Source organism: Palaemon carinicauda, chromosome 22 (assembly GCF_036898095.1).
Source record: "Palaemon carinicauda isolate YSFRI2023 chromosome 22, ASM3689809v2, whole genome shotgun sequence".
NCBI classification, from domain to species: Eukaryota; Metazoa; Arthropoda; class Malacostraca; order Decapoda; family Palaemonidae; genus Palaemon; species Palaemon carinicauda.
The window spans coordinates 39,591,215-39,616,830 of NC_090746.1; the positions used below are offsets into that span (position 1 = coordinate 39,591,215).

A 25,616-nucleotide genomic window follows, 5' to 3' on the forward strand; every position below is an offset into this window, starting at 1 on the left:
GCTCACCCGCCCTCGCCCGGTTCTCCTGGATACGCGCTCGGGCGCCCCTGTCCTCTCGCGCCCTCCAGGGCCGCATCAGGATGCTGCGCGTCCTTGCATCCGGCCGCCTCCCGTTCCAGCTCCTGCGCGCCACACGCCCTCGCCATCTTCTACGCGCGCCCGTGCCCACGCGCCCGCTCCAGCTCCTGCGCGCCCCCGCACCCACGCGCCCGCATCATCGCCAGCGCGCCAGCGCGCCACCGCTCCCATGCTCCTGTGACCTCGCCTACGCGCCACCGCGCCCTCGCGCCCTCGCACCCGCTCCACCGCGCCCGCTCCACCGCGCCCGCTCCACCGCGCCCGCTCCACCGCGCCCTCGCGCCCGCTCCACCGCGCCCTCGCGCCCGCTCCACCGCGCCCTTACGCTCGCTCCACCACCCTCTCTCGCCCACGCAGATGCGCGAGCGCAAGATTCCTGTGTCACGCGATCCTTTCGCGCGTGACCCTGACAGGGGCCCATCACGCGACCTCCAGGCGGACAGGTCTTCGTCTCGTTCTCCTCCCCGCAAGCGCAGACCAGCGCGCTCGCCGGAGGAGGGGCGGTTCCCGGACAGGTCTAAGGACTCTTTCTTTCCAGCTTCACAGGCGAACCCGCATTTGTCGACTCCTCCAAGGGATTGAATAATCCCCTTCCCTCCAGAGGGAGTGTCTGACAGCGCGACTGTCTGCCAGCAGCCCTGTTTCGGGACCCTAGTCAGAGCTCTTGTGCAGGCGATGAAGCCCGCCCTCTCTGACATGGGTCACAAATCAGTGGCAGCTTCCTCCCCCTTGAAGAGGAAGAGAGGAGTCTCTCCCGTGGAAACACCTCCAAGGCCTATTTTATCTCCTTGCAGATCCTTGAGCAAGGCTCCTTCCCCCCCAGACTTTCTCTCCCTCCCCTGCGGATGAGGATTACCCATCCTCAGGAGAGTCGGATGAGCCGGACCATTCCCCCATCGCACCAATGGGGGAAGCTCCGCCTTTCCCTGAGAAGTCTTCTCGTCCAGGGGTGGAAAAGAGCCTGCACCTTTCGTTACTCGAGTCCTGTATCCCGCCCAGGAAGGAACCAAAGGACTCTAACACGATTCCTAAATCGTCAGCAAGGATCAGGCAGGAGCCATCTAGACCTTCCGAGGATGTCCACGTGTCCCCCCAGGAAGAGCCACTAGGGACGGGAGACTTCGCTGCCAGTCCTTCAGGAGGAGAGCACCAAGAGTCAGAACACGCATTCTGGCAAGTCCTGACCCTCATGAAGAACCTCAACGGAATCCCAGACCCTGAGATTCCTCCTTGTGAGGGTAAGGACACGGTCCTGGACTGCGTTTACGGCACCCAGAAACCCTCTAGGGCCAGTGCAGCTTTGACCTGGTCTCAGGGGATGAAGAGTGCCAGGGACAAGGTCGAGGGCCAGCTCTCTGAGCTTGCCTCCTCCAGCAGATCCAGCGCCGGTAACAAGCTCCTCCCTCCTCCTCGAGTCCATCAGAGGAGGTACTTTGAGATCCTTGAGGAGTCTTGTTTGGGTCTTCCGATGCATCACTCTGTGGAAGAACTCACCGGGGGAGTCCCTCTTGATTGAGAGACTCTCCAACCGGCACGTGTCCTACTCAGCCACTGAGATCCTAAGCCAGGAGAAGGTTGCTAAGTGTGCCATGCAGGCAACTTCGTGGCTTGACATCTGGCTGGGGTCTCTGGGCATCCTGGTGCGGTCTGAAGACATCTCCAAAGAAAGCACCAGGAAGGCACTGGAGACTTTCTTACAAGCACCAGGAAGGCACTGGAGACTTTCTTACAAGCACCAGGAAGGCACTGGAGACTTTCTTACTCTCAGGCACACGGACCATTGAGTTTCTGGCCCACCAAGTCTCGAGCTTGTGGGCCAATACAATTCTCAAACGTTGGGACGCTGTGGCTGAGAGGCTCCACCAGAAGGTTCCCAGTTCGGAGGTTAGCAGGCTCAGACACTCTTCCGTGTTCGGTAAGAGTTTGTTTGAGCCTAAGGACGTGGAGCTTACCGCTGAGAGGTGGAGGAAGTCCAACCAGGATTCCCTCATCCATAGGGCCCTGACATCGAGGCCCTACAAACCTCCAGAGGCTCAACAGCCCCATCCAGCTTAGGACACGAAGAAGACCACTGCAGCGAAGCCGAAGGTGTCTAAGCCCTTTCCTGCCAAGAGCAGAAGGAGCAAGAAGTCCTCCAGGGGAGGCAAGAACCCTAGAGGTAACAGCCGAGGCCGTAAACGCTAGGGTTGGCAGTCCCCCTGCATGTTCACCAGTGGGGGGATGCCTACAAAGTTGCGCGACAAGGTGGCAGCAACTCGCGGCAGATGCCTGGACGATTTCCGTGATCGCTCTGGGTTATCGCGTCCTGTTCACAGCCTCTATACCTCCCCTGACAGCGAATCCAGTGTCGTTGAGCTCTCTTGCCATGGGATCGGCAAGAGGGCAAGCCCTTTGGGCAGAAGTCCAGACCATGTTGAAGAAGGACGCTCTCCAGGAGGTTGTAGACTGGTCCCCAGGCTTCTACAGTCGACACTTTCTTGTGAGAAAGGCGTCAGGAGGCTGGAGACCAGTCATCGACCTCTCAACCCTGAACGGGTTTGTCAAGCAGACTCCGTTCAGTATGGAGACGGCAGAGACGGTCAGACTCGCAGTGAGACCACGAGACTTCATGTGTACTGTACACTGGACATGAAGGACGCGTACTTCCAGATCCCAGTCCATCCGTCTTCAAGGAACTACTGTACCTAAGATTCAGCCTAGACAACAAGATCTACCAGTTCAAGGTGCTGTGTTTCAGTCTCTCCAAAGCCCCTCAGGTGTTCACCAGAGTGTTCACCCTCATCTCTTCGTGGGCTCAGAGGATCGGCATCCGTCTCCTTCGTTATCTGGACGACTGGCTGATCCTAGCGGACTCGGAGGCAACCCTTCTTCGCCACCGAGACAAGCTCCTCAAAGTTTGCCAGGATCTAGGGATCATGGTAAATCTCGAGAAGTCCTCTCTGCAGCCCTCCCAGAAACTGGTATATCTAGGCATGGTCATAGACACCAATCTCCACAAAGCCTTCCCATCAGACGACAGGATAGCAAGGCTGAGGAAGGTCGCGAGACCTTTCCTAAATCGAGAACTCCCACCCCAATTGTGGCTACGTCTCCTCGGCCACCTCTCCTCCCTGGCCCGTCTCGTTCCCAACGGTTGCCTCAGAACGAGATCCCTCCAGTGGCGACTCAAGTCCCGGTGGAATCAAGGTCACGATTCCCCGGACACTTTGATCCCTATGGGTCCTGCGGAACGGACGGACCTCCGGTGGTGGGTGGCGGACGAGAACCTACGAAAAGGAGTGGATCTTCTCGTCCTTCCCCCGGATTTGATGTTGTTCTCGGACGCATCAAAGAAAGGGTGGGGGGCCCACGTTCTGAACCACAGGACCTCAGGCCTGTGGTCAGAATCAGAAAAGTACCTTCACATAAACCTGCTAGAAATGAAGGCCGTGTTCCTGGCACTTCAGAAGTTCCACCAAGTCTTGGCGGGCCACTCTGTCGTGGTGATGAGCGACAACACCACGGTGGTGGCTTATATCAACAAGCAGGGAGGTACCTTTTCAGAACAGCTATCCCATCCTGAGATGGTCCGAAGTCCACTCGATCTCGCTAGCGGCTCGCTTCATTCCAGGCAAAAGGAATGTGCTCGCCGAGAGTCTGAGCAGAGCGACGCGGATAGTGAGTACCGATTGGTCTTTGGATCCTCAAGTAGCCAACAAACCTGACTTTGTGGGGTTCCCCGACCGTGGATCTGTTTGCTACAGCGCTGAATTTCAAGCTCCCGCTGTACTGCTCCCCGGTCCCAGACCCCAAGGCTCTCTGGCAGGATGCCTTCCAACAACGGTGGGACAACGTCGATGTGTACGCCTTTCCCCCGTTCTGTCCGATGAGGAGGGTGCTCAACAAGACCAGAATATCGGTCAATCTTTCAATGACCCTGATAGCTCTGCTATGGCATCACGCAGAATGGTTCCCGGACCTTCTGCAACTCCTCACGGAGGTTCCGAGAGAACTCCCTCCACGTCACGAGCTACTCAAACAACCACACGCCAACATCTACCACAAAGCCGTAGCTTCGCTTCGACTTCACGCCTGGAGACTATCCAGCATCTCCTCACAGAGAGAGGCTTTTCGCAACAAGTTGCGAACAGGATGTCTGGTCACCTGCGCAAGTCATCTGCAGGGGTTTACCAGGCGAAGTGGCGAGTCTTCTGTGGTTGGTGTCGTGGAAGGGGTATCTCTCCCCTCAATGCCACTTCCAGCAATAGCGGAGTTCCTCGTGTATCTGCGGGAGGAAATGCGCCTGTCTTGGCGGTGAAAGGCTATCGCTCAGCCTTAAGTCTTGCCTTCAGGCTTAAAGGAATGGACATTTCTTCCTCGCTGAAACTTTCCCTTCTCATACGGAGTTATCAACTTACCTGCCCTCAGTCGGAAGTGAGACCACCTCCATGGAACGTGGTTCGAGTTCTCAGGCCTCTGAAGAGACCTCCCTACGAACCATTACGCCAGGCTTCTGATCGCCACCTTACCTGGAAGACGGTTTTCCTGCTAGCTTTGGCCTCGGCCAAGCGTGTCAGTGAGCTACATGGTCTCTCGTACGACATCGCCCATTCAAGGGGATGGGGGGAGTTAACGTTCAGCTTCGTCCCTGAGTTTGTTGCCAAGACTCAGAATCCTGGAGTGCCGGACCCTAGGTTTGACTCTTTCCAGGTTTCAAGTCTCCGTTCTGTAACAGATGACCCAGACCCACTCCTACTGTGCCCAGTTAGGAGTCTGAGGTTGTATATTAAAAGAACAGCTGCAGTTCATCCCCAGGTGCGAGCCTTGTTCGTGAGCACCGGGAAGACGAAGAGGAGGGTCACCAGGAATACCATCCTGGCCTGGATTTGCAAGGGGATACATCTGGCCTTGAATCCTGACCCTCCTCCGTCACGAGCGCATGATGTCAGGGGCATAGCTACGTCCCTGGCCTTCAAGAAGAATTATTCAGTGATGCAGGTCCTTCAAGCTTGGGTGTGGAAGCGTCAGACCACCTTCACGGCCCACTACCTGCAAGACGTGACACACAGGAGGCTCGATACGTTCTCTATCGGCCCTGTGGTGGCTACACAACAGCTGGTCTAACCTCAGGCTCCATAATGGACAAGTAGCAGAAGGTTGAGGGCATTGTTACCCGGATTTAGTCTGCGTGAATGAAAAGATCTGTCTGGCCCTTATTCTTTTCTTCATCCTCTCCTCCCTTTGGAGAAAGCAGCATCCTCGGTTCTCTGCACAGCTGACCTCAAACCTCTGCAGGTAAGCCATGCTCCCTTGTGTTCCTAGTATTAAAATGTAATACTGTCATGTCCCCATACCCTGACGAGGTGGTATTGGGAGAGTCCTAGCCTAGATTTCCATATGAAGAACTCCAGGTCAACTTCCTAGGACGAGTCACTTCTCACCTTCACACACACAGTTTATGTAGGCCGCAGCAGTTTAACAGCTGCCAGCGAGGAGCAGGGACCCCTTATTTTTTGAGTACTTACACACTCGAATTTGGGGTCCCCAGGCAAGCCAAAGCCAGTATGGTAGGGAATTTACCGCCCTTCCTAAGGGTTGATTCACCCCATGTAAATAGCGTGGTTTGTATTTCAGTTACGGAACAAATGACAAATTCGTAGATAATTTGTATTTTTCTTAACTATACAAACCCTAGCTATTTACACATATGTGCCCGCCAGCCCTGTCCCTCGAGATAAGTCCTACCTCTAAGCAAAGTGAAGCATTCACCGGTGTGTGTGTGTGTGTGTGGGGGGGGTAGCTAGCTACCCCTCCCTACCCGCCGCTAACTAGCGGCAGGGTAGTAAACCCTCGTTTAAACTTTTATGGCTCGTCATTCTGCTACGACGAAGTAATTACCCCATGTAAATAGCTAAGGTTTTTATAGTTAGGAAAAATACAAATTATCTATGAATTTGTCATATTCATAACTTGAAAGGGATAGGTTTAGGAGTTTTTTCCGCCTACTGTAAAAATAACGAACCTACTTTTAAGAACATGATGGCGGTAGGTAAACACTCCGCCAACACTATGACGTCACAATCATATGACGTAAACTACGTAGTTACTACATAGTATGACTTGCATATTCTTTTCTTTTTTTATACAGAGAATCGAAAGTAAAATTCTAACTTACAAAAAGTATTTAAGCTTTTATAATATAAACGGAATATATTATTTTTAAGAATATATTTGTCCTATTAGTATACTTTATTTAGACAATCATCGATCGATTTACAGAGTTTAAATAAAACTAGCGTACAGTTAAAGTTACGCTACGTAGTTCTCAGTTAATCGATACAGTCTCACAAATTACTTTGTATCGTTATTTATGAAAAGTAAAAAATTCTACTTACAAACCAAAAGTATTGAAGTTTTTATAATATAAAAGGAATACTATATTATTTTTAAGAATATATTTGTCCTATTAGTATACTTTACTGTATTTAGATAATCATCGATCTATTGTCAGAGTTTAAATAAAACTAGCGTACAGTTTAAGTTACGCTACGTAGTTCTCAGACAATCGATACAGTCTCACAAATTACTTTGTATCGTTATTTAATTTTGTTTCGATATTGGGATTTCTAATATTAATCAAATAACCTATTGAATTCTCATTCAAGCCATTGGGCGGAAGAGTAATATCTCTCGCAGCGGGCAGGTCTAATTGATAGAATACATTTAATGTAGTTTCTTTTTACAAGGTAAAAGGCTTGCATGCCTTTCCTTTGGTCTTATATGAAAGAGTATTGAAAAGTGCTATTTTCAGTGGTAGATTAGTGCAGTGAATTTAATCAGTAATCAGTCAGTGGAGGGTGCGTCTGCTCGACCCTGTCGTTATCCTAGCCTTAGACCTCTTCCAAGCTCCCCAACCCCTGGGAGAAGGAATGTAGATCGGCGAAAGGAAACGAGAGGCGTTAGCACTCGAGCAGACGTTCCCTCGAGTGTTCCTGTTGTCGCTTCCCAGGACGCTCGCCCTCGCCATAGGAAAGGCGAGGTAAAAGTGTTATATTCGCCGTCGGTTGACTCAGCTCACAGATATTTCACCTCCTTCTAGACAAGAAGAGAGTTGCTCGTCATGTTGCCGAGCGTTTAGATGCTTAACGCCATAAGCTAGCGTCTAAAAGGACGCCGAGCGTTAAGGAATGGACTACATCACGCCAAGTAGCTGGAAGTCATGACACGCAACACCGAGAGCATTGGACGGCAAGCGTGACGTCATCGAGCTTCCAGCAGGACGTCATTGGACGGCAAGCATGAAGTCATCGAGCTTCCAGCAGGACGTCGAGCGTCCAGCACTACTAACGATGCTGTAAGAGTTTGACACGATGTTTGGAACCGAGTGCAACTTTTTTGTCTCTCTTGTTGAATGAGCGAATGTTCTAGACGCGAACGTCATAGTTACGAGCGTCTGAATCGCGTGGCGCCGAGCGGCAAGCAGTTGCATGGCGTCAAGCGTCCAGCAGTTGGACTTGATGTCGAGTGTCAAGCAGTTAGACATGACGTCGAGCGTCAAGTAGTTACGTGACCTCGAGCGTCAAGCAGTTGGACGTGACGCCGAGTGTCAAGCATAGTTCCGAGCGTCTAAATCGCGAGCGTTTAGTCGCGAGTGTCTAAACCGCGAACGTCATTATTCCGAGAGTCACGTGGCGCCGAGCGTCAAGCAGTTGCATGGCGTCTAGCGTCCAGCAGTTGGACTTGACGTCGAGTGTCAAGCAGTTAGACGTGACACCGAGCGTCAAGCAGTTGCATGGCGTCAAGCGTCCAGCAGTTGGACTTGACGTCAGGTGTCAAGCTTGACGCCGAGCATCAAGCAGTTAGACGTGACACCAAATGTCAAGCAGTTAGATGTGACGTCGAGCATCAGGACTCGGATGTCGTGATTACACCAGTCGACCCGAACGTCGAGATCGCGAACGTCTTAGTTCCGATCTTAATGACCGCGAGCGTCTAGCATTGGAACACAGTTACGCCAGGCGCTATAACTGAAAAGATAGAGGAAAATATTAACTGGAAGAATTATTTTCACACACCAAGGCCCGCCTGTACAGACTCTTGGTGTCTGATGGAGGGCGAGAAAGATACCCCTAAAAGTAACTAAAAGTAAGTAATGATCTTGGACCCATTAAGGCCAGAATTACAGGACCTTAAGGAGTTAACTCCTAGGAAACAAGACGTCTCTACCTCGGTTAGAGACTTGTAGGAAGAAGGGATCGGCGATATCCTTTCCCTTATTTATCTTTTAGAGGAATTCTCGTAGGAGAAGATTCCAAGATCCTTCATCCTTCAGATGACTTATAAAAACTCATGAGAGTTTTTTCTGAAGAGTTTCCGAATTATTTCATGCCTGCTGTTTCTCGTTCCCCACCTTCAGAGTTTATGCTAGGGAAGGTGTCGAAGGAGTCTCTGCTTACAAAGATGGTGCTGTCCCGATCATCTAAATAGAGCTTTGAGGAAGATGGGAGACTGGATACAATCCAAGAATATCCAGGATAATACTGTCTTTCCCTTTCCCCTCGGCTAAATTGGCCTCCAGATCTAGTGTTTGGCTTGAGACGGGTCTCAGCTTGGGAATTCCTACCCAAGGAGATTTTTCGAGTCTAGTAGCCGCTCTGCGTCGGATGGCCTTAAGAAGGACCAAATACTCTGGTCAACGTCAGAGCTTGATCATCCTCTCAAAGGCGTCTTTAAAGTTTTTCGAAGTATTCTTTTTCCTTGACTGGACTCTGGGAGCCTTGGGGAAGAAGGTTTCTGCCTTGAAGGATGTGGACACTGATAGTCTCAGCCTCATTATGTCAAGCATAGATAAAGCCTTAAAGAACGGTTCCAATGAGTTAGCAGCCCTTTTCTCAGCGGGGGTCTTTAAGAAAAGAGCCCAAATGTGTTCTTTTCTGTCCTTTGGGGTTATACTCATTCAGAAGTCAGAATTGAGGTACGCACCCCCCCTTTTTTCTTCCTCTCTCCCTCCTCAAGAGTTGGTCAAAGAGGTCTCTTCCACTTTAGCCGAAAGGTCACACAGGACTTGGTGTCTAAATCAGCAAGAAAGGTTCTGCATACTTTTTGTCTCTAAACCACACAGACAACAGTAGGAGCCAGACTAAACAACTTCTGGCGAGCCTGGGAGAGGAGAGGAGCAGACCTTTGGTCAGTACTATTTCTAAAGGAAAGATGTGAATTCTTTTTGCTAGTGAAACTTCCTTTAATAGTAACTCCGATAGACCTCAGCCAGATACAGAGAGGAGCCAAAGAGACAGGCTATGCATCATCAAATGTCTCTCTTCTTGGAGAAGGAGACTATTGACCAGTCCTGGATTTAAGTGCTCTCAACACCTTCGTTTAGAAGACAAAGTTCTCCATGGGGACATTGAAATCAGTCCTAGCAGCAGTAAGGAAAGACGACTGGATGGTCTCTTTAGACCTCCAGGATGCTTTCTTCCACATCCTCATCCATCCGAACTTCAAGCAATACATGAAGGTTCGTGTATAGGAGGAAGTTGTCCAGTTTTGGGCTCTTTGTTTCGGCCTAAGCACCACCCCTCTATAGATGGTGCGTCTGCTAGGACCTGTCGTTCTTCTAACCATAGACCTCTTCCAAGCTCCCCAACCCCTGGGAGAAGGAATGTCGACCATAGACCTCTTCAAAGCTCCCCAATCCCTGGGAGAAGGAATGTTGAATGTTCTAACCATAGACCAATTCCGAGCTCCCCAACCCTGGGGAGAAGGAATGTCGAACGACAAAAGGAAACGAGATGCTTTAGCTTCCGAGCAGTTGTCACCTCGAGCATACCTATTGACGCCTTCCAAGACGCTCGCCTTCTCATAGGGAAGGTGAGGTTAAAGTGTTTTTCGTCATCTTCGGATGACGCAGCGCCCAGACGAGGCTGGTGTCAAGCTTCCAGACCTCTGAAGAGGAAGATGGACACGGTCAATCAGCATTCTATCATGACACCGCAAGCTACTGGTTGTAGGCTTTGGAGCAGTCTTGAGCGTTTTTTCATTCGACCAAAGAAGGCTCTCCTGCCAAGCGTCCTTTAAGGACGTCGGCAACTGTCAAGAAATGTCCAACTCACCCAGTTACAGGACAGTTGTCTGAGCCTGGCGTGACCTCGGTTCATGCTCCTCCTCCACCATCAGTCTGGTTATCATACTCTGGACGCTCTGCGCACTCTTTAAACAGCGTAGAAAGCGAGCTTGTGGTAAACGTGACGTCTCCTGTAACACAACAATGGACCCTAATTTTTATTATGCTGCAAGATATACAACAGATACTCTCTTCGCTCATGCAAGTTTATCAGCCTGCGGACAACAAGAGAGTAGCAGGCCTGGACCCTGAGCGTCAGGAAGCTTTTTACCTGGACGCCTAGCGTCGTAAGACTTCTAGTTGAGAGGTTCTTGACGATGAACGTCGTTACAACTCACTCGTTAAATGGCGTGTTTCAGCCGCTTTAACCAAAAAGAGTCAAGCAGCCACATGTGATGTCGAGCGTCCAGCTAACGTGACGTCGAGCGTCCAGCAGGATGTGACGTCGAGCGTCCAGCAGGAAGTGACGTCGAGCGTCCAGCTTAAACGTGACATCGAGCGTCCAGCAAGACGCGACGTCGAGCGTCCTGCAAGACGCGACGTCGAGCGTCCTGCAAGACGCGACGTCGAGCGTCCTGCAAGACGCGACGCCGAGCGTCCTGCAAGACGCGACGCCGAGCGTCCTGCAAGACGCGACGCCGAGCGTCCTGCAAGACGCGACGCCGAGCGTCCTGCAAGACGCGACGCCGAGCGTCCTGCAAGACGCGACGCCGAGCGTCCTGCAAGACGCGACGCCGAGCGTCCTGCAAGACGCGACGCCGAGCGTCCTGCAAGACGCGACGCCGAGCGTCCTGCAAGACGCGACGCCGAGCGTCCTGCAAGACGCGACGCCGAGCGTCCTGCAAGACGCGACGCCGAGCGTCCTGCAAGACGCGACGCCGAGCGTCCTGCAAGACGCGACGCCGAGCGTCCTGCAAGACGCGACGCCGAGCGTCCTGCAAGACGCGACGCCGAGCGTCCTGCAAGACGCGACGCCGAGCGTCCTGCAAGACGCGACGCCGAGCGTCCTGCAAGACGCGACGCCGAGCGTCCTGCAAGACGCGACGCCGAGCGTCCTGCAAGACGCGACGCCGAGCGTCCTGCAAGACGCGACGCCGAGCGTCCTGCAAGACGCGACGCCGAGCGTCCTGCAAGACGCGACGCCGAGCGTCCTGCAAGACGCGACGCCGAGCGTCCTGCAAGACGCGACGCCGAGCTTCAAGCAGAACGCGACGTCGAGCTTCAAGCAGAACGCGACGTCGAGCGTCAAACAGCTCGTGACATGGACGTGAACGCTTTCCACCGTTCAAAATTCATTACAAAGTGATGCAAAAAGTTTGGGTCACACGAAGGGATCAGATTGACTCTAGTTGCCCACTTTTGGCCCTCAAGAGAGTGGTTCACAGAGGTTCTGGAATGGATGGTAAACACTCCAAAAAGCTTTTCATTAAGAGTAGTTCTACTCAAGCAACCCCACTTGGAAAGATACCATCAACAATCTCCAAGCTCTTCATCTAACTGTCTTCAGATTATCGGAAAACTCACAAAAGCTAGAGGTTTTTCGAAGGAGGCAGCTAGGGCTATTGCAAGAGCAAGAAGGACGTCTTCCTTCTAGGTTTACCAATCCAAGGGGGAAGTTTTTAGAGAGTGGTGCAGAGTCAACTCTGTTTCCTCATCCAGTACCTCTATAATTCAGATTGCTGACTTCCTGTTATATCTTCGAAGGAAACGTAATTCTTTCATCCTCTACCATCAATGGATACAAGAGTATGTTAGTAACCGTAGTCAGGCCAACACTTGGACCTTTCTAATGTTAAAGACCTACAGGAACTTCTCAAATCGTTTGAAACATCAAAGCAATAATTCCAGGATTCACCAGCTTGGAATCTGGATATAGTCCTGAAGTTCATTAAGAGTGACAGGTTTGAGCCCTTGCATTCAGCTTCATTTAAGGACCTCACGATGAAGACTCTATTTTTGGTCAGTTTGGTGACTGCTAAAAGAGTCAGTGGGATTCATGCTTTTAGTTAAGGCGTTGGTTTTCTCGAGATACAAAGCTATCGGCTCATTGCAATTAGGCTTTCTCGCCAAGAATAAACGCTCTTCTCAACCTTGGGCCATGGCTTTTGAGTTTCCGAACCTTTTGTATGTGGTTGGCGAGTAGTTGGAGAAGGGTCCTGTGTCCAGTAAGAGCCCTGAAGTTCTTCCTGGACTGAACGGAAAAGTTGCGAGGCAAGACTGAAGCTCTTTGGGGCTTGGTCCAGAAGCCCTCGTTACAGAGGTCGAAGAATGCACTTTCATTCTTCATCAGGCTCTTAATAAGAGAAACTCATGCACATTGCAGTACGACAGACTGCAAGTGTTTTAAAGTCAGATGCATGAAGTTAGAACTGTAGCAACTTCGGTGGCCTTCAGGCAGAATAGATCGTTGCAGAGTATTATGGACACAACCTTTTGGAGGAGTAAATCTGTGTTCGCTTCACATTATTTAAAACTTGTCCAGACTCTTTATGAGGACTGCTTCACTCTGGGACCATTCGTAGCAATGAGTGCAGTAGTGGGGGAAGGAACCACCACTACATTCCCGTAATCCTAATACCCTTTTCTTTTCTTGGAACTTAGGTATTTTTATGGTTGTTCGTGAAGATTGCGACAGTCTTCCACAATCATTGACTTTAGTCAGTTGGTCATTTTGTTCCTTGAGAGCACCCCGGAACAAGGATATTAGAGGAGGTCCTGTCACTTAGAGGTTTTTAGACCAGTTTGACAGCTCCTAGAGGTCTTCAGCCCCCTGGGTGGATCGCTGGATCTCATAAGGAAAGCGAACATAATGAAAGAATTCATTGAAGTCGGCTTCCTTATCAGGTACGAACCCTTAAGCTTGTTTATTAACTCTTTAAATAAAATTCCAACAATGTTGGCTGTCTCTGACCCTCCACTAAAGGTGTCAATCAACTATATATATAACTACCAGCTAAGTCAGATGTTTAAAAATGATATTTTCATGATAAAATAAATTTTTGAACATACTTACCCGGTAGTTATATACTGTATAATTTAATTCCCACCCTCCTCCCCTCTAAAGACTAGGGGCATGGAAGATTTGAGGAATCATGGAATGGTTCTAGGTATCTCGCTAGGGGCGCACAGGTGGTACACCTGGCTACCCAAACTGCGATTTATTTTATGAAAATATCATTTGTTCCAACACGGGAGTACTTACCTCGAATTACTTTCTCAGGAGTATCTGGGATCTCCTCCCAACCGACCAGAATTTTGTATAGTTTACCCTACTCCAGTTTTCTATGCGGGGGAACCTCTGGCGGAGTGATACACGCCATGAGGCGACCCGGGGTCAGAGAGCATGCTCGTTCAGGTCTCGGTCGCCAGTAAGTTTCTGGTCGCGTCGTGATAACATCTCGACGTGCTCTCCTTACCCAGTACGACCCTTTGTGTCCCTGACCCTTTGTGTCCCACGCGGTCCCCACGTGGTCCCATTGTGTTCATTCCATACCCTTTCCCCTTGTGTTTCTGTGTCTCGCGGTGTCTTGCTAGTTCGTTATGGAGCATCCCCGTTGTTGTCCCAGGTCTATGGCCGGTAAATCTTGTGGGGCTTTCCTATCTAAGCCGGAGGTCGACCCTCACTCCTTGTGTTCGTCGTGTAGGGGCAGCATATGTTCCCCTACAGCCACGTGTCCGGAGTGTGAGTCCTGGAACGAGGTGCAGTGGGTGCGCTACAGCACCAAGAAGAAGAAGGCGTCAAAGAGGTCGCCCAAGAAGTCGAGCATCTCCTCGCCGCTTGCTTCGCCCGATGCCTCTTCGGATAGAGCTTCTCAGCCGCCTTCCCCTACCCAGTGTAGGGGACGAGGTAAGTCCGTTGCGGGGAAGCGGCCCATTGCTCTTCCCCAGGAGTCTGTGATGCCTGTTAATGGGGATATGTCGGTTCAGGCAAGTGGGGGGCCTGAGGGAGGGACGGGATTGTGTTCGGAGGACGGAGTCCTGGTGCCAGCAGGGCCCGTCTCTTCCGATGATCCTATGTGGGGAAAGGCTGCTGCAGCCTCTTCCCCCGCTTCTTGGGCCTGCATTTCAGGTACGTCAGCAGCCGGGGGAGATGCCGAGAAGGAGGATTCACCGTCGTCGGACCCCCTCGCGTGGGCGCCGCCGAGGACACCCTTCAGGTCGCCCATGAGACTGGAGGAAGAATTTGAGGCGTGATTTCCCAGTAAGAAGTTGCCTCGCGCTCCCCCAGTGCCTTCAGCAACGCTCCCTCCCGTCTTCCTGGAGCTTTCGTCACCAACAGACCGGCACGAAGAACCACCAGCGGCGCGGGACGACTCAGACCGTTCGGCGCGGTCCTACAGATCTTTGGTCTCCTCTTTCGAGTCGTACTCTTTCTCCTCGGAGGACGAAGGTCCGAGGGACCCAAAGAGGAGACGAGAGAGGTCCCGCAGGAGGAGGTCCCGTTCCCGTTCCAGATCTCGCCACGCCAGGAGGCGCTCTAGATCCCCCAGAAGGAAGCACAGGAGAAGCCATTCTCCTAGGGAGGAATGGGTGCCTGTCGCCATCCCACGCAGCCACCTCCTAGGAGCTTCAGCAGTCCCGGGTACCTCTGGCTGGCTCCCAAGAGCTCGTTCTCCCTCCACGAAGTACGTCCCCTACAGCAGGTCCGAGTGTCGGCAAAAATCCTCACTTCAGGCTCTGGTCGACAGGCATAAGTCCGCGAAGGTTCCGACTCCATCCACCCAGCGGAGAGAGTCGCCCCTTCGGCCTGGCAGCCGTGTCCCAGCCTCCAAGACTTCGACAGGCCGTCCGGAGCGTGAGAGACAGCCACTGACCACGAGGAAGCCCGCAGCAGCTTGGTCCTCCGCAGGGAGAAACAGGTCCAGGACGGAGGCCTCTGTCCCAGCGGCGATGCCCGTTCTCCGACCAGAACCGCCGAAGTCATACCACGACAAGAAGATGCCACCACCTCAAGCGGAGCCCCCCGTCGTAGGTTTACCTTCTCAGGCAGAGGACCAGCCGGCGGAAGGCCTAGGAGATGGTGGGGAAGGCTCAATAAACGAAGCCTCCGCATATAGAAAAGTGCTAGCCCTCATCAGGCGCCATCATAGGCTAGACGAGCTGAAGCCCGCGACGGATGAAGACTGGCTCTCTGGCCTCAGCAGGTTGGTGGACACCCCCGTACAGCAGAGGCCCTCGCTGGCTCTTCCCCTGGCTAGAAATTTTAGGCTGGGCATGGAGCATATCAACAAGGTAGTAGCCAGTCATGCGGACGCCCCCAAGAGTCAGAGCGCCTCCAAACTCCTCCAAGGTCTCAAGACTCAGAAGCGCTTTTATCTCCCTGAGGGGGGCCGTGCAGGTCCCTGTACGGTGGAACCAGCAATAGCCATCCTAAGCCAGGGGGCCTCGGAAGATAGAGCGTCCTCCGCCCCAGTTTGCTTCTCTCCGTCAGAGGCCTCTATGATGGAGGATTTTGCTCTGGACTTAGTCTACGTTTCATCGTGGCTAGACTGGTGGGCCTGCACACTAGTGGGTTTTCAGGCCTCGCACGACCTCTCTGTCCCCGAGGACCAGACCTTGCTAAAGGAACTGATTAGCTCGGGGGGAAAGGCCCTCAAGTTCCTGACCTACCAGTCTCTCTCGCAGGCAGCCAACTGGGTACTTCGAAAGAGGGATACGGTACTTAGTAATCTAGTCAGGAACTTACCCCTGTGGGGAGAGTCAGTGTTCCCCCTGAAGGCTGTGGAAGGGACGGTGGAGAGGGTCTGGAAACTGAAGGATGTGGGAGAGCCCAGACCCCCTCCAGCAAGAAGACCTGCTCATAGGAGACCCTCTTCAGACGTCTCTCACCTAACCAACCCAGAAGGGACGCTCCGGCAGCGACCTGGCTCCAGGCTTCGACCCCGCAGACAGCCTTCAGACTGTCCTACTCGAGCTCCAGGAGGGGACGCTCTGATCCGCCTCTCGAAGGAGGTAGGAGGGGAGGCCCCCTACTCCTGCCGAAGCCTCAGGTGGGGGGATGGCTCAAACAATCTTGGCAAGCATGGTGGGACCACGGAGCGAATCCGGGGACCGTAGCAGTACTAAAGGAGGGATACAGGTTGCCCTTCCTAGAAGACCCGCCTCCTCTGATCCTAGATCAACAGGCGGAGTGGTTGGCACCCAAGGACCCCTTGAGAATAGCAGCGTTGGAGGAGGAAGTTTCGGCAATGCTGGCGAAAGGTGCAGTAGAACCAGTCAAGAACCCAGGCCCGCTGTTCGACAGCAGGCTCTTCCTGGTGGAGAAAGCGACAGGGGGCTGGAGACCGGTCATAGACCTCTCAGCCCTCAACAAATTTGTGTGCAAGACCGACTTCAAGATGGACACCCCGAAGTCGGTCCTAGCGGCCTTGAGGGAGGAGGACTTCATAGACTATAGACCTCAAGGATGCCTACTTCCAGGTCCCTGTCCATCCCTCCAGCAGGAAGTACCTAAGGGTGAAATGGGGTACCCAGACGTTGCAGTTCAGAACCCTCTGCTTCGGACTGTCAACAGCTCCTCAGGTCTTCGCAATGGTTTCAGCCCGGGCACACGAACAGGTTATCCGCCTGATTTAATACCTAGACGACTGGTTGTTGCTTTCAGTCTCAGAGGAAGCACTGAAGGAGCAAGGCGCGAAGCTCCTGCGGTTCTGCAACGTCTTGGGTATCATCATCAACCTGGAGAAGTCTCAGCTGATACCCTCCACCAGGATGACCTACCTTGGGATGGTCCTAGACTCACGGTTGGCGAAAGCCTTCCCCTCTGCGGAGAGACTGGACAACCTAGAGCAGATACTCCGGCCCTTCCTGTCGGGCCAGCCCAGGAGAGCCAAGGACTGGCAAAGACTGATAGGCCACCTTGTGTCGTTGGAGAAGCTAGTCTCCCAGGGGAGGCTCAAGCTCAGGAGCGTGCAGTGGAACCTGAAAGAGCTCTGGAACCAGGGGGACTCCCCGCACAAGATAGTCCCAGTGTCCCCGGAGACGAAGGAAGTCCTGGGATGGTGGCTCGCCAGAACGAACACCCTCAAGGGAATGCCCTTCGCAGCCGACCCCTGGAGATGCTGCTGTTCACGTACGCATCCAAGGAGGTTTGGAGTGCCCATCTTCTCGACAAAACAGCAAAAGGAAAATGGGAAGTCGAGGAGACGAACCTGCACATAAACGTGCTGGAGATGATGGCCGTACAAAGGGTATGCCGGGAGTTTGTCCTTCTACTCCGAGGAAACACCGTGGCCCTGATGTGCGACAACGCCACGGTGGTGGCCTAAGTGAAAAAGCAGGGAGGACTGAAGTCGAGGGAGCTGTGCAATCTCACAATGGAGTTCCTGGAATGGGCAGAGGAGGAACATATCAAGGTCACAGCCAGATTCATTCCCGGAAGGAAGAAAGTCCTAGCCGATGGCCTCAGCAGGATGGGCCAAGTGGTAGGTTCCGAGTGGTCTCTACACCCGGAAGTGGCCAAGACCCTCATCCTGAAGTGGGGCTCTCTGGTGATAGACCTCTTCGCCACGAGACTGAATGCACAGCTCCCCGTGTTCTGTTCTGTGCCAGATCCAACAGCAGCATTCGAGGACGCCCTTCAACACCCTTGGGACAACCTTGACATTTACGCCTTCCCCCCTTTCGGGATGCTCAGACAGGTTCTCAACAGGGTGAGACGGGCGGACAACCTATGGATGACTTTGGTAGCGCCCTGGTTGCAAGAGAGAGAATGGTTCGCTGACCTAAAGGAACTGGCACGCCTTCCTCCTTTTCCTCTTCCGGACAGACCAGACCTTCTCCGGCAGCCTCACTTCCAAAGGTTCCACGAAAACCCTTGGTCCCTCTGCCTTCACGCGTGGAGGTTATCGAGCGTCTCCTGAGGAAGGAAGGATATTCATCGAAGACCGCAGCAAGGATGTCAGGGTACCTGAGACGTTCGTCAGTTGCGGTATACCAGGCGAAGGTGGCTACCTTTACAAAGTGGTGCTCCTCGAAGAACATCAAGCCGTTAGGGGCCTCCATTCACGAGATAGCAGACTTCCTGGTCTATCTCAGGGACGAAGTGGGCACGTCCATCCCAGCCATTAAGGGAGTCAGGTGGCGTTGGGCCAAGTCTTCCTCCTAAAAGGCATCGACCTAGGTTCTTCCAGACAGATCTTGATGCTTATCAAGAGCTTCGAGCAGTCGTGTTCCCCCCAGGCCGCTAGAGTGCCCCAGTGGGATGTGGCTAGAATACTGAAGATGCTTTCGGAACTGCCCTTCGAGCCGCTCAAGGACATCCTAGACAAGGAACTTACCCTCATGACGGTCTTTCTGTTAGCCCTGGCATCGGCCAAAAGAGTGATTGAGATTCATGGTCTGTCGTACGAGGTCTCACACTCGAAGGGCTGGAAAGAAGCTACCTTCAGGTTCTTACCCACCTTCGTAGCCAAGACTCAGAATCCAGCTGTTTGGGACCCTAGGTTTGAGGGCTTCTCAGTGCCAGCAATCCCGCGGTCGGACAACCCGAGGGACTTGCTACTGTGCCCTGTCAGAGCGGTACGCAAGTACCTAGAGAGGACGGCCAACCGTCGCCCTGAGATCAAGAGTCTGTTCGTCTCCTCAGGACTGGTGAAGAAGCCGGTCTCCAAGAATACGATCTCCTTCTGGCTGCGACAGGTGATCATGAGGGCATACAGCAGCTCAGGGGTCTCTCTTCCAGGAAAGCCTAGACCCCATGACATTAGGGGCCAGAGTACTTTGTTGGCCTTTGAAAGGAACATGGCAGTGGGCCAAATCCTGAGAGCAGGTACATGGTCCAGACAATCTACCTTTACGGCTCATTACCTAAAGGATTGATCGAGGAAATCCTTGGACGGGCTGTCGCTTGGTCCCGTCATTTCCACGCTCCAAAAGATTTAAGGTGTAGCCCCGGGGAAGCCGCAGGCGGTAAGTCCAAGAGAGACAGGTTCCTTCCTTGCCCTTTTTCCCCCTTCCCCTACATGACCCTTGAATCCTTCACGTGCCATGGGACACGTCTGTCAGTGAAAGAATACAGTGCCAAGGATTTGTTGCAGAGGTGAGTTGCTTAGACACTAAGATAGTTTTTTTGCATAGTTTTCCCTATTTTCTCGTTTTTCTCTTGGGTCAGCAGAACCTAGCCTCCTATCTAGGTTCCCTTGTTTCCCTGCGTTCAACGGTCTCTAGGTCCAGAAGGCCACTCCCACCTCCTAAGGTATAAGTCTCCTAAAAAAGTAGTTCGACGTAAGTACTCCGTGTTGGAACAAATCACAAGTTTTAAGTAATTTGTATTTTTCCTAACAGTACTTACCTCGAACTACTTTCGGATTATGGCCCTCCCATCCTGCCCCGAGTGCCTTACAGGACTTCCTAGAAACCTTCTACCAAAACTTACTGGCGACCGAGACCTGAACGAGCACGCTCTCTGACCCCAGGTCTCCTCATGGCGCGTATCACTCCGCCAGAGGTTCCCCCGCATAGAAAACGGGAGTAGGGTAAACTACACAAAATTCTGGTTGGTTGGGAGGAGATCCCAGATACTCCTAAGAAAGTAGTTCGAGGTAAGTACTGTTAGGAAAAATACAAATTACTTAAAATTTGTGATTTTCCTAACGATACAAACCTTAGCTATTTATACAAACTTGCCCGCCAGCCCTATCTCCCTTGAAGTCCTACCTCCAAGCAAAGTGAGGTAAATCACCAGTGTGTTAGTGGAAACAATAGCAAGGCGCCCCCCCCCCCCCCCCTACTGCCGCTAACTAGCAGTATGGGTAATTAACCCTCGCTAAATTTTAATGGCTTGTCATTTCAGCTTCGTCGAAAGTAATACCCCTAAATCAATAGCTAAGGTTTATATCATTAGGAAAATACAAATTATCTACACATTTTTCATGTCCCGGTGGTGAAGAAGGGTTCCCGCTGAGTCTGCTATAATCAGCCAGTCGTCCTAGTATTATCATCATCATCACTTTCCAAGCCACAACCCTTGTTGGAAAAGCAGGATGCTATATGCCCAAGGGCTCCAACATGGAATATAGCCCAGTGAGGAAAGGAAATAAAGAAACTACAAGAGAAGTAATTAACAATTAGAATAAAATATTTTAAGAACAGTTTTAGGAGACGGATGCCAATTCTGTGAGCCCATGATGACACAAGTGTGAACACTCATGAACACTTGGGGTTCTGTAGAAAGACTGAAACACAGCACCTTGAACTGGTATTGCCTTTGGTTTAGCATGAATCTTAGATATTTCCTGGAAGAGGGATGGATTGGGATCTGGAAGCGTGTGTCCTTGAGATCCAGGTTCAAGGTGCTGTGTTTCGGCCTTTCCACAGCACTTCAGATCTTCACAAGAGAGTTTGCCCTGTGTCATCTTGGACTCACAGGTTCGACATCTGTCTCCTTCATTACCTCGACGACTGGCTAATTCTAGCAGACTCGGTGGCAACCCTTCTTCAGCACCAAGACAAACTTCTAAGACTTTGCCAAGATCTGGGGATCATAGTAATCTTGAGAAATCTTCCCTGCTTTCCACGCAAAGACTGGTATGCCTGGGCATAGTAGTAGACACCAAACATCATAAAGCTTTCCCATCAGACAGGATAGCAAGGCTGAGGAAATTCGCAAGGCCTTTCCTCAAACGAGAAGATCTCCCAGCCCAGAAGGGGCTATGTCTCCTCGGGTATCTATCATCCTTGGCCTGTCTAGTTCCCATCAGTCGCCTCAGGATTCGATCTCTCCAGTGGCTTCTGAAGTGCAACTGGAATCAAGCTTTTGATTCCCAGAGCACTCTGATTCCCAGGGGATCAGAGGAAAAGATGTATTTCGAATGGTGGCTAGCAAACGAGAATCTGCTGAAGGGTGTCAATTTTCTCGTCCCTCATTCTGATTTGATGCTGTTCTCGGACGCATCACAAGAGGTTGGGGTCCTGCGGGCTGCATTACACGGCCTCAGACCTTTGGGAAGAGTCCGAATAGTACCTTCACATTAATCTACTGGAGATGAACGCCATTTTTCTGGCCCTTTAAGAGTTCCACCAGTTCCTGGCAGTTCGCTCAGAGGTGGTGATGAGCGACAACACTACGGTAGTAGCTTACACCAAGGAGCAAGGAGGTACTTTTTTGCAGCCCTTTTCCCTTCTTGCAGTAGAGATACTGAGATGAAATGGGCAAAAATCCACTCGGTCTCCCTATCAGCTTGCTTCATTCCTGGCAAGAGGAATGTGCTCGCCGACAATCTGTGCAGAGCATCGCAGATAGTGGGTTCTGAAGGGTCTTTGGATCATCTAGTCGCCCATTCCAGAGGATGGGTAAAGGTAAGCTTCAGCTTCTTCTCTGAGCCTGTTGCCTAGACTCAGAATCCAGGTTTCGGATCCTAGATTTGACTTCTTCCGGATAACGAGTGTCCGCTCTGTAACTGTTGACCCAATCATCTGTTACTATGCCTCTCTACCTCAAGAGATCAGCAGTAGCTCGGTCCAGAGTGCCCTCAGTGATTGTCAGCATGGGCAGAAACAAGAGGAGGATCACGGGAAACACAATCTCTGCATGGATTCGCGGGGTCACTGACCTCACTCTGAATCCCGTTCCTCCTCCAGCACTTCGTCCCAGAGTCCATGATGTGAGGGGCGTAGCTACGTCTCTGGCTGGCAAGAAAAACTACTCTGTGACGCAGGTATTGCAAGTGGGCGTGTACAAACGGCAAACTACGTTCACCGCCCACTACCTGCAAGGCGTGACACACGAGAACCTCGATATGTTTTCTATTGGTCCTGTGATGAATGCACAACAGCTGGATTAGTACCTCAAGCTCTTTAATGGACAAGTAGCAGAAGGTTTAGGGCATTGGTTACCCTAGTTTTAGTCAGAGTGAATGAAAGGGAAAGTCTGGCTCGTTCCCTTTCTTCATCCTCCCCTCTCTTGGGAAAATCAGCATCCTGGGTCCTCTGCACAAACTAACCTCAAACCTATGCAGGTAAACCATTGCTCCCTTGTGTATCTTAGTATTGTCCCAATACTGTTGCTCCACCATACCTGGCGAGGTGATATTGGGAATGTCTCGGTATCCTCGGTTATTCCCTGCAAGTCTCGGAATAACCTTTATCTTGACAGTCTCATTTCTAGTTTCTCACCACACACAGCTTGCGTAGGCTGCAGACCATGCTTAGCAGGTTTAGCGAGGTGTTAAGGTCTCCTTATTGTCGCTCTAATCTCTGCACAATAGGGAGTACCCCGGGTAAGGCCAAAAAGCCAGATTGGCAAGGACATCTACCCTCCTAATGGGTGAGTCACCCCTATTAGATAGTGTTGGTTTGTATTCCAGTTATGGAACAAATGACAAATTCGGAGGTAATTCGTATTTTTCCTAACGATACAAACCTTAGCTATTTAAACACACTTGTCTGCCAACCCTGTCCCCCCCTTGAAGTCTTACCTCAAAGCAAAGTGAGTTAAATCACAGGTGTGTGTGTGGGCCCCCTACCCCCCACTAACTAGCGGGATGGGTAGTTAACCCTTGCTAAATTTTAATGGCTCGTCCCCTTATTAAATAGCTAAGGTTTGTATTGTTAGGAAAAATACAAGTTACATCCGAATTTGTCATTTTACAATGACATGTTTGTATACTGTCAATATTTAAAGCATTATAGTAAGTGGAAAAAATTAAAATTGGTTCAGACTGTTCTATTGTAGGCCTAAATCTTAACCCATCTTTCCATTTTAATTTCAAGGATCATGAGGAAATCAAGATTGAGAGATTTGGCTTAGAAGTGTTCGCTAAATATACAGTATATCTACTGCTGTAAGCTACCTTGGTCACCACCATGTCGTTAAATGGCATACTTCGCCGGGCTTCAAGCTTCCTAGGGATTACATCTTCTGAATCATCCAAGCCAGCATATGATGATGGCGATATTGTTTTCTGTGAGTATTTTGTATTTAGTACAGTGGTGAACCTGTATATGTATGTTGATTATTGGTATAGAACTATGATATCTATGGATTGCTCAAGGATCAAGAGTTATGCTGGAATGAGTTTGGTATAATTCAGCTTGTAAATACCCAATTGTTACCTGTAATGTTTTGTAGCAAGTTCACAATTTTTTTCATTCCCTCTTGATAACATGTAAATTAAATTTTTTTTGTTCCTGTGCTAACAAACCTTATGCTATTTACAGGGATTATCTTTTGGCAAAGCTGGAAGGTTAACCGTTGAGACTTTTAATGCGAGGGGGTAACCCTACCTGACCACTATAGTGGGGAGGGTAGTGGGTGACTGGGAGGTATCCAGTTACCTATATGTACTCGCACATCGGTGAATTATGTCAAATTTTTTTCTTTTGGCTGGTGGAGATCGGAGGTGTCTGCTCTCCCCCTTTTAAGGCTTGGCCATAAGACTATTGGTTTACGCTGAATTTTTTTTCTTTTTCAGGTGTGACTATTTCTTTGTCGCTACCATGCGTACCTGCCCTGATCATGAAGGGCGCTCCTTGTGGCACCTTCATGTTGTTGGCAGACAATGACCCTCATTCGCTGTGCCCACCCTGCAGGGGGTGAAGTAAACCCGGTGTATCCAGAACTAAGGTTTTATTCAGTTAACAATTCCACTGCAGTTATACCCTGCAAACAACAAAATAAACACATTATCAGACACGGACATAAAGATAAATAAACACTTGTATAAATTAAGAAGGTACATACATCACACTCCTTTTGAATGACAGGATAATATAAACAGGTTTATTTTTACCACATTCTTCCCTTTGGAGGTAAGTTCACGTGGAGTAATCCTGAAGGTACTTTGGAGGTTGCCTCACTCTCTCTGACCTTCGAAGTGGAGGAGGTGAGGCTACCTGTTGAGGCACTGTACAGTGATACCTCTACATACGATCTTAATTCGTTCCAGAAACTGCTTCGTATGTTAAAACGATCGTATGTTGGAGCAAATATTCCCATAAGAATACACGATAATTTGTTTAATTCGTTCCTCAGCCTAAAAACCCATAATAACTCCTTAATAAATGGCTACACATAATTACACATAACATTAATACAATGGAATATTATAGGAATATCTAAAAAATGAATAATAATAAAGAAATAATAAATAAAAAAGGGGTTTTTATTAACACTTTACCTTAGCGACAGGCCAGCGCAGGTGCAGGAGACGGAAGATCAGCGAGGAGGTAGGGACGGCGACTATGATAACGTACGATAACTTACACTGACTTACACTACGTGAACTTTAACTTAATTTAGCTTATTTTTTTTTTTTTTTCATTTTTATAATTTTATATTTTTTTTTTACATTTTTTTTCTTTTCTTATTTTTGATTTTCATCACTTTCACTCGATTTGGTCTTCCTTTTCTTTGCTTCACTTTCTTTCTTTTCATCATGATCACCAGATCGTTTTATAGATTTTTTAAAGAAACTATCGAGTGAAAGTTGCTTGGTACGGCTTTTGAGGATTTTTCTGAAATGAGTTAAGCAAACATCATCGAACTGCGCAACTACACGGCAAACCAGAAGTTTCTGTGGGTGATGCTTGTCGATGAAATCAACCATGTGTTGATGATATGCCAACATCTATTTTATTTCCGCCGTACCTAAGATTTGGCCTACCTCCTCGGTCTCCTCTGACTCACTCAACTGCGCTTGGAACTCTTCATGCTGCATGGCTTGCAGCTCCTTGAGTTCCTCGGTGGTGAGCTCTTCATGATGCTCATCGACGAGTTTGGTGATGTCATCTTCATCCACCTCCAGACCCATGGACTTGCCAAGGGATACAATCTCTTCGACGTCTTCCTCGGCGGCAAGCACAGGTTTATTCTCGGGCCAAAACCTTCGAAATCTCTGGGAGCAACAGCATCAGGCCAAAGCTTCTTCCAAGTGGAATTCAGGGTCCGACAAGTTACTCCCTCTCAAGCCTGATTTATGATCTTTAAGCAGTGCACTATATTAAAGTGGCTCCTCCAAAATTCACGCAAAGTTAAGTTGGTGCTTTGCATGACATTAAAGCAGTGCTTAAATAAGTGCTTGGTGTAGAGTTTCTTAAAATTAGAGATGACTTGCTGGTCCATGGGCTGGAGGATAGGGGTGGTATTCGGTGGAAGATACAACACTTTTATAAATTTGTATTCGTCGATGATATCATCTTCGAGTCTGGGGGGTGAGCGGGTGCATTGTCCAAACAAAGCAAGCACTTCAAAGGCAAATTCCTCTCCTGAAGGTACTACTTGACAGCAGGGCCAAAAACTATGTTTACTCATTCCACAAAGATATGCCTAGTAAACCAAGCCTTAGAATTAGAACGCCATAGAACATGTAGCAGGTCTTTATTAATTCTATGTGCTTTAAATGCCCTAGGGTTTTCGGAATGGTAAACTAATACAGTAAAGGCTTTTCTGGGCTCTGACCTGTGCCGCCCAGTCAAATGCTCCTTTTACATCATTTCT

General features: G+C 50.4%; 1 protein-coding gene across 1 annotated transcript in view; it reads left to right on the forward strand.

Moving 5' to 3' along the window:
* TBC1D16 (TBC1 domain family member 16) overlaps nucleotides 1–25,616 on the forward strand; it is a 496,458-nt gene that overhangs the window by 37,239 nt on the left and 433,603 nt on the right. The window contains exon 2 of the mRNA XM_068346153.1: nucleotides 22,892–23,084. Within this exon, the coding sequence (XP_068202254.1) occupies nucleotides 22,985–23,084 (100 nt within the window). The 5' untranslated portion in view covers nucleotides 22,892–22,984. The remainder of the gene's footprint in view (nucleotides 1–22,891; nucleotides 23,085–25,616) is intronic.